The following is an 8,307-nucleotide window of genomic DNA, read 5'->3' on the forward strand; positions in this document are numbered from 1 at the left end:
TGCTGTCACCTGACATCCTTGCTCCAGCATCACGCCAGGGCCTGAGTCCCCCTGGCTCCTTTCTAGACCCATCCCTGCCCCATTGCTTCCCCAGGGACCACTCCAGCCCTGGGGTCATCCCTGTCCCCATCAGTTGTCCCCCAAATCGGTCACAGCACCCCAAATCTCTGTCACCAGCCTCTGCCGTGCTCAGACACCTTCCCACACTTGCTCTTGGATCATCCCACAGACCCCCAACATGCAGTGAACCCCTGCACTGGCCAAGCCTTTCCCGGAGCCGTGCGCTCCCAGCCGGCGGGGATTAGGGCTCGGCACAGCCCAGCAGCACACGCATGTGCGTGCGCGCTGCTGGGTTATGCAAGTGCTGCGCGCAAGAGCGAGCAGCTCGCGAGCATCCCCACAGATTATATTGGAGCTGGGAACGCCGGTGAGCAGAAACGGGGCGAGAGTGGCAGTGAGACATGCCAGATTAGGTGCCTGTGCACACCTGGCTGCTTCAGATTCAGGGATATGTCACGCCCTCAGTCCCTCAATACGCCAAGAGACGGGCAGCAAGGCTTAAGGAGCTCAGCAAAAGCATCCTCACAGCCATGATGGCCCCAGGAATGTCTTTCAGCAGCCCAAGCTACAACAGCGGGTGACACGCTGGCTGTGGACTCACTCCCAGCACTGGGGCAGGGACCCTGCGGAACCAAAGCCCCCAGATCTACAAAGGGTGGAAACCTCTTGCTCTGCCCCACGGCAGGCAGGGGAAACCAGGGCTGCGGATGTGGTTGCTCTCCCTGCTGGCGTGAACAGGGCTACGTGCAGCGTGGGACAGACGGGACAAGGCGTTGGAGGCAGCAAGGGAAGAGGGATGCCACACTGGGGACAGCGAGCGCCAGCGCTCAGCCCTCCTCACCCCATGCTACCTGCACAGCCCGCCCGGGCTGGCCAAGCTGTACAGATTGCACCCGCAATCAGGCTTTCATCCCGAAAAGCAAGGAGATTAAAAGAGAGAAAATCCGCTGGAGAGAGGCAGGCAGCCCCCATGCCAGCCAGCCTGATGCAATCCACGGGTCAGCGGGTCAAAGCCTGGTGGTGGCTCCGCTCCTGGGCACAGCACAAACCTCCTGCCCAACCCTATCCCACTCGGGGTTGCTCCTTTTGGAGCCCTCCACCCCACCAGGAATGGCTGGCTGGATCCTGTGCTGTGTGCCCCATACAGAGCTGCCAGGCCTGCAGCACCCCATCACAAATAAAAGAGACCATGATAACTGTCCTTCCTTGGGGAAAGGCTGCAAAAGGGAGCATTTACCACCAAAAGTAGCAACACCCCTGCAGTGAGGCAGGACAACAGTAAAGGTTAGCTGAGTACACAGGGCTGGGGGCAACTGTAAGCCTGATTTTGATGCCTGGGGAATAAAAAAATAGGAATAAATCACTCCAGCACCCACCTCAGCTACCTCCATCAGCCCTGGCAGTGCCAGTCGTCTGCCCTAGTACTGCCACCTTGCTTCTGGGCCACTGGCAGGCACCAGGCAAGCTTGGGGACCATGAGCACAAGCTGCCCCCAGCTCCCAGATGCAGTGTCACACTGTAGAGAGCAGCTTTCACCCCCATCCGCAGGTATGCCATTGCCCTAAGTCCCAGCGAAGTGGTGATAAAGAGGATCTGGGTGATTTTCCTCTGCCCTGGTCATGGTCAGGAGCCTTCCACGAGATGCAGAGGCGCCTGACCCCAGTTCCAATAAGCTCTCAAACTAAGCAGGACACCTATAAATGGATTAGAAAGTGAAGGAGAGGTGCCTGATCTTCAATCAAAGGACGGATGATGAGACACAGCCCTGGGAATCCTTGGGAGCCCTGCGGGAAGCCCAGAAGCCTGGGAAGTGGCTAATTTGGATTAAAACCAAACCACCCAAAGTTCAACTGGCTGGGCTCAGCTCCAGGCCCCGGGGCAGGAGGGAGCAGGGTGGACGGATGCTATTTTCACCATCAGAGCAGGGAGGGAGACCCAGAGCACCCCACAAGGTATTGAAATGGGGCATTGTGGCTCTGGGCTCAGATCTTCAGTCAGCACCAGACACGTTTGGGGTTCAGGGTCTTCCCCCTTGGCTGCATCAATGGGGAAGGCACAGGGAAGAGCTGAAGGGAGGCCAGAAACCAGCTGCACGGAGACAGCTGGGAAAGCGAGGAGAGGTTTAGGAAGCTCAGGGGAAGAAGGCTCGTAGCATGAAAAAGCTGAAAGGCAAAAGTCCTCAGCCCAGAGCCATCTTCTGGCCTTCCCCTGCACCATCTGCAGCACAGAGGGACGCAGCGAGATTGCACTAAAGCGAGCAAAATTCCCTCATTTGTTGCAGAAATGCGGCCGCTGCTCCAATGCACCCGAGCCTCAGAAACGAACTGGCTCCAGCTGCAGGATTAATGGCATTTCAAAGCCCCTAATTGGAGTGATTGCTCTTGACAGACCAGGCGTGTAACGGAGGGTGATGTGGGAAGGATGCCCACCCGGAGATATCAGCACTACTGAGGCGGCATGCGAGGGATGGAGCCCCATCTGTCCGTCTGTCCACGCTGGGAGTTGGCAGACCCATCACCCCAGTTTCTCCCTGCTGTCCCAGGAGCGGCGCAGAATTACAAGAAAGACCCAAGTCACAGTCGAGGGGATAAACACAACCCCAGCAGAGTGTAGCACGGGATTACAGTGATTAAATCCTGCTGGGTAAACCCAGGGCTTCGACCATCACCCACCCTCAGTGCCGGGCAATGTGGTGGCACATTCTGGACCTCTCGGCCACAGCACCACAACTCTGTGAGGACCATCCATGGGGAACTGGTGTCCTTCTCTCTCAACGTGCAGACACAATGGGTACTTCCACCCAGGATCGCTTGAGAAGGAGCACCGTTCAGTCAATTAAGCAGGAATCCATTATCTCAGCACCCTGGTCTTGTGGAAGCACGACCAGCTCCAACAGTTCAATGCTGAGCCACCAGATCCCTGCATTCTTCCCCAAAACCTTGAGATGCTTTAAAGGTCACACCCACTGGGTGTTTCCCCCCCTGCTTGGAGCTGCTGAGGTTCCCATTTTTGCGCTGTTTTTTGCAAGTGTGAATTTTAGATATATTTTTAGGTAAAACAGTAGGAATTTGAAGTGGTCATTTGATGTTAGGATGTTTCCCAGCTCCTTGGGGACCTCCAGGGAGCTCAGGGGGTCTTAGGGAGTCTGCCCACTCCAAAAAGCCTAGCTCTCAGCTCCCCAGGCAGCCCAAAGAAGCAGCGAATGTGCAGCAGAGCAGGACCTGGAAGAAGGAACTTTGGGAGGTTTTCATGGCCGTTGGTAGCCCTCAGCACAGCAGCCTGTCCTCCTGACAGAGCTGGGGACAGGGACTCCTGCCAGACCCCCAAGCCCTGCCAGAGCAAGGAGAATCATAGAATCACAGAATGGTTTGGGTTGGAAGGGACCTCAAAGATCATCTAGTTCCAACCCCCTGCCATGAGCAGGGACAGCTCCCACTAGACCAGGTTGCCCAAGCTCCATCCAACCTGGTTTTGAACACTTCCAGGGATGAAGCATCAACAAGAAGTGCCATCCCACACAGGACCCCACTCTGGGAACACATCTGGATACACCTGGAGCCCTGCATGTCGCGTACCTGGGTGACACCTACACCCGGGAGAGCACGGAGGGAGCTGAGCTGAGCAGCCAGGCAGGAGGTAGCTTGCAGCTGTGCCGGGGTCCCAGGGGGGGCTACTGAGAGCGCTCAGACCCCCAAGAGGGCTTGGTCCTCGGCCACATGCCCCCTGCACAAGCAGGGAGGGCAGAGGGATTGGAGCCGAGAGCTTTCAGTCCGATTAAGTCGCATTCAACATTCCCACATGAATAAATAAATCATGTAAGAAGCATTAAGGCAGCTTAGTCTCCCTGGGAAATCACCCTGGAGTTCTGCCTTTTGGGAGCTGAGGGATGCCCCCATGGATTAGGCGGGGGTCGCTTGGCCGTGTGGCAACCAAGCCCCACACAGGCAAAGGGGAATGGAAGCTACACGCAGGAGCATCCCTGGAGCATCCCTGCCTGCCCCATGCAGGGGTTGCTCTGGACAAGCACATCCCCTGCCTAGCCCGTGCATAGTTCTGCGCCAGACACACGTTCCCTGCCTGCCCCATCGATGACTCTGTGAGCACTCTGGATCCCGTGCCGACACAGCCGCATCCAGCTGCCGCTGAGCCCCGATAGCACGCAGAGTGCCACATCCCCCGGCCACCATCCACTCCAACCTCCCCAGGCAACACGTCCTCTGCACAGCCAGAGCTTGGCTCTTCGGTCACACTGGGGAAGGGCTGTCAGCCTCATGGGTGGCCACCGATGAGCCTGGGTGCCCAACCCCGCCCCAAAAACCAGGGTTTCTTCAAACAATCCAGCTCAAAACTCATCCCAATGGGGCAGACACGTTGCAGTGAGCTCCTGGGAAAAAGGGCTCAGAGGGAAGGAGGAAGAGGATGGGAAAGGCCCGTGGAATGCCCCCACGCAGTGCCCTGGGGAAAAGACCCGCCACGTCCTGCTTACCTGGTACATGCACATGCTGGGATTAGTCCCATTGGGCAGGTGAGCGCCTTTGGGTTTGCTCCCCGCGTTCATGCCGAGCCCTCATCTCCGGCCGGTGCAGCCCTGAGGGCGAGTGGCACGGTGGGCACCGGGGGCTGCCATGCCCGGGTGCAGAGCCCCCCTGCCCGCTCAGGGACAGGCAGGGCAGTGGGAGGCAGCGGGAGCTCGGGAAAATTCCCCATCTGCCGCCCACCCTAATCACATCCCTCGCCGCGGTGCAGGGAGCCAGGGGGTAGCCCTGGCTGGAGCGGGGCGCCCACTGGGCTCGTGGGTGCAGCACCGCCACCGGGTCCCTTTGCACTGACCCAGTTTGCTCCGTCCGCACGCCGCCCGTGCCGAGGCTCCGAGGACCCTTTATTGGAGCAGGAGCGGAGAATAAATCCGCGCGGTCCCTTAATCCGAGGCGGCTGCAGCGGGGCGGGCAGTGCGCGCTCAGGGTGACCTGGCTTGCTCTCGCCGGCACACGCTGGCAGAGGAGGCGCGAGCAGAGGGGACATGAGCCCCCGGCATACGGGAGGTGGTGGTGGCCCTGCCTGCACCCAACGCTTGGGTACATCTCAGCACATCTCATCCACAGGGACCCCAGGAGCTCCCAGGGAAGCACTGTTGGGTTTTTTGCTTCCAGCAGCTTGGGCAGAGTCAGGACCAGCCCAGCTCCATGGCCTGCCTTCCTCCCGAACTGCTGTTCCCCCTCCAGAGCAGAGGAGCCAAGCCAGTCAAGAGCTGGCCAGCCACCAGCCCAAGTTCTGTCCTGGCTTGTGCCACCAGTTTTGTTCCATCAGTCATCTCCCATCTCTCTAGGGTGCCCCAAACCGCAGCACCCAGGGAAGGAGCACCTGACATCTCAGCACCGGCACAGTCAGAATGGATATAAACGCTCGAAGTCTCCTGCTTCCCCTGGCTGCTGGGCTCCTCCCGACATCACACCCTCAATGCAGTGGTGTAAAAGCCCCCAAAATCCTGCTTCCCCCACGTCTGGGCCCTGGCACACTGTGTGCTGCCCCACAAGACCCCACAGGGAAAGCGGGCAGCTCAGCTCCATCCTGCACAGCCCTGTGACACTGATCCACCTCATCCTCTTCTGACCTGAGCTTCTTTCTTTGTGGTGGCCAAGCTCAAGTCCAGGTCTCCAGAGTACCTGGAGTAGGTCCTGCAGGTGGAGGAGCTGGGAGCAGAGCAACACCAGAAACCCCAGTAGAGCCACAGCAAGCCCTGATTTCCCCGTGCCCTGGGCTGCTCACTGAGCACAGACCTCTGGCAGCCTGCGGTGGTTTGGTGTCTGTGAGGTTTTGGCGTGGTTTTGGTAGTGGGGGAGGGTGCTACAGAGGTGGCTTCTGTAAGCGGCTCCAACTTCAGACCCGCCTGTGGGCAAGGCCAGACCAATGGTGCCTCTGCAAATAACTATTTAAGAGTGAAAGAAGCGGTTGATTGCTGACTCTTTGTTTGACATTTATGTTGGTGAGCGAAGAGGGATGGGGGAGAGACAAAGACAACCATGGGGACACCCAGAGCAGGGAGGAATGGGAGGGGGAGCTGTGCTGGTGCAAAGGTTCCCCTACAGCCCACGGTGGAGTGGTGTCTGAGCCCCTGCAGCCCCTGGAGACCAGTGGTGGCCCAGAAGTTGCCCTGAAGCCCATGGAGGACCCCAGCCCAGAGGAGCAGGGACCGGGCCCAGAGCAGACCACGACTCCACCCAAACTGGAGCAGCCCGTGGCTGGAAGGGTGGCAGCCCCAGGAGGGACCTGTGCTGGGGCAGTTTGTGGGGAGCTGCAACCCCATGGGAAGGACTCACGTTGGGGCAGTTGGTGGAAGAGTGTCTACCGTGAGAGGGACCCCACGGTGGGGCAGGGGAGGGCTGCGAGGACCTCTCTCTCTGAGGATGGAGGAGCAGTGGAGACACCTTGTGCCGGACTGACTGTAACCCCCATTCTCTGCCCCCTGTGCTGCTGAGCTGAGCCCAGAAAGACCAGAGGCGTGGGGGGTAAGGTGTGTTGTATTTAAGGCATGGTTGTATCTCTCATTATCCTTGATGGTGGTGGTTGTTTTGTATTAAATGTGCGTTGTTATCCCCAAGTTGAGTCTGTCTTTTGCCCATGATCGTAACTGGTGAGTGAGCCCTCCCTGTCCTGTCTCGACCCTCAAGCCTCTTGGTTGTTATTTTCTCCTTCCCATCCCTCAAGGGACAGGGTAGGGGTGAGCAAGCAGCCTGTGGTGCTTCTGGAGCCAGCTGAGTAGGCTCAAACCACAACAAAACTTCCCTGCCCGTTGCCCATCTGCTCCAGCTCAGGGAACAAACGGGCCCATTGAGATACCCCAGTCCCAACTCTGCAACTAGCTCTGCCTCTAGCGTCCCCTCTCAGGACCAAGATCGAGACAAAGAAAGTCCCATCACCCCACCAGGCAACGGGGCTGACAGAAAAGAGCCCTCCTGGCGAGGAAAGGGGCAGGGAGTGGGGGCTTCCTTCCAGCAGTGGGGAAAGGTTAATGTGGTTAATGTCCCCATCCGGACTCTGTAAGTACCAGTGTGGACGCACGAAACCGAGGACCTCCCAACATCCCAAGCAGCTGGCTGGAGGCAGCAAGCCAGATCCGATACCTGAAATGTGCTGTTTGCTCCCCAAGTGCTGTTCCCCAAGGGGCGAGCACAGGCTCTGTCTGCCTCACTGTCACCCCGGGGTGTCCTTGGGGAGGTTTTGCCCCTTCTCCATACCCATTCCCCCATGCAACAGCAGGGATTGCAGTCCCACACCTCCCCGCATGGACTCACAGACCAACAAGGGGTAAAGAGGAGAAGGGGAGATGCCTGAGCTCATTGAGGCTTGGCCTGGGAGAACCTACAGGTTTTACTATTGGCGTGAGGTGCAACACACCCGGCGGCATCACTGCTATCCCACCAGGTCGACCTGCCTAAAGGCATGAGCTAAAAATCACATCCAAGCAGCCAATTGCCCTCGTATGCCTCAATGAAGGCTCCTGCTCATTCCAAGGCCAGATCCTTACCTGTGGGAGCGCTGAGTTGAGCTGCCTCTGGAGCTGGTCACGCTCCCGTAGGGTCTCCTGCAAGCGGCTCTGGGTGACAGACAGCGTCTCGCGCGTCTCCCGCAGGGTGTCCAGCAGCTTGTCCCTCTCATCCAGCATGTTCACCATCAGCTGCTCGAAGTCGGCGTCCGCCTCGGAGCCCTGTGGGGGACCCAGAGGGTCCCCCTCGCTGATCGTGGGCATCACCTCGCACATCATGGTGGGGTGTGACGGGTGGGCGAGAGTCCTGAAGGCGGCCGGTGGGGTGGGCGGTGGGTGCTGTTGAGCTGCGGGGCCCCGATCACATCACTCCCGCAAGTCAGGGGAGCCAGCACGGGAGGGGGCAGTGGGGCGGTGAAGGTGGGGGGGATCCCCCATCCCTTCTTCTTGGGTGCTAAGCAGAAGCTGGCATCACTCTGGCAGGGATGGAGGGACGCTCTTGGCACTGACAAGGCCCTTGCAGTCTTAAATCCCCCCGCTTGGCTGCTTGTCACTGCCAGGGTCCCTTGTGTCACCTCTCTGATGCCTTTCTGAGGGGCTGCAGCATCAGTGAGCCAGGGGGTGTTCAGAGGGGGACAAAGCGACCCTTGAGGACTCGCCCCAATGGGGAGCCCAAGCTGGCAGCAGCACAGGAAGGGTCCAGGGGATATTTGGGCTGCCCAAGCATGCTGAGGAGGAGTCCGGTGACAGTGGGCTGTTCTCCC

General features: G+C 59.0%; 1 protein-coding gene across 1 annotated transcript in view; it reads right to left on the bottom strand.

Moving 5' to 3' along the window:
* PPFIA4 (PPFI scaffold protein A4) overlaps positions 1-7,822 on the bottom strand; it is a 31,876-nt gene extending 24,054 nt beyond the window's left edge. Inside the window, exon 1 of the mRNA XM_086476632.1 lies at positions 7,586-7,822. Coding sequence (XP_086332758.1) covers positions 7,586-7,822 — 237 coding nt within the window. The remainder of the gene's footprint in view (positions 1-7,585) is intronic.
* Between the last annotated feature and the right edge of the window lie 485 nt (positions 7,823-8,307).

This window comes from Leptosomus discolor, chromosome 21 (assembly GCF_034619465.1).
Source record: "Leptosomus discolor isolate bLepDis1 chromosome 21, bLepDis1.hap2, whole genome shotgun sequence".
Taxonomy (NCBI): Eukaryota; Metazoa; Chordata; class Aves; order Leptosomiformes; family Leptosomidae; genus Leptosomus; species Leptosomus discolor.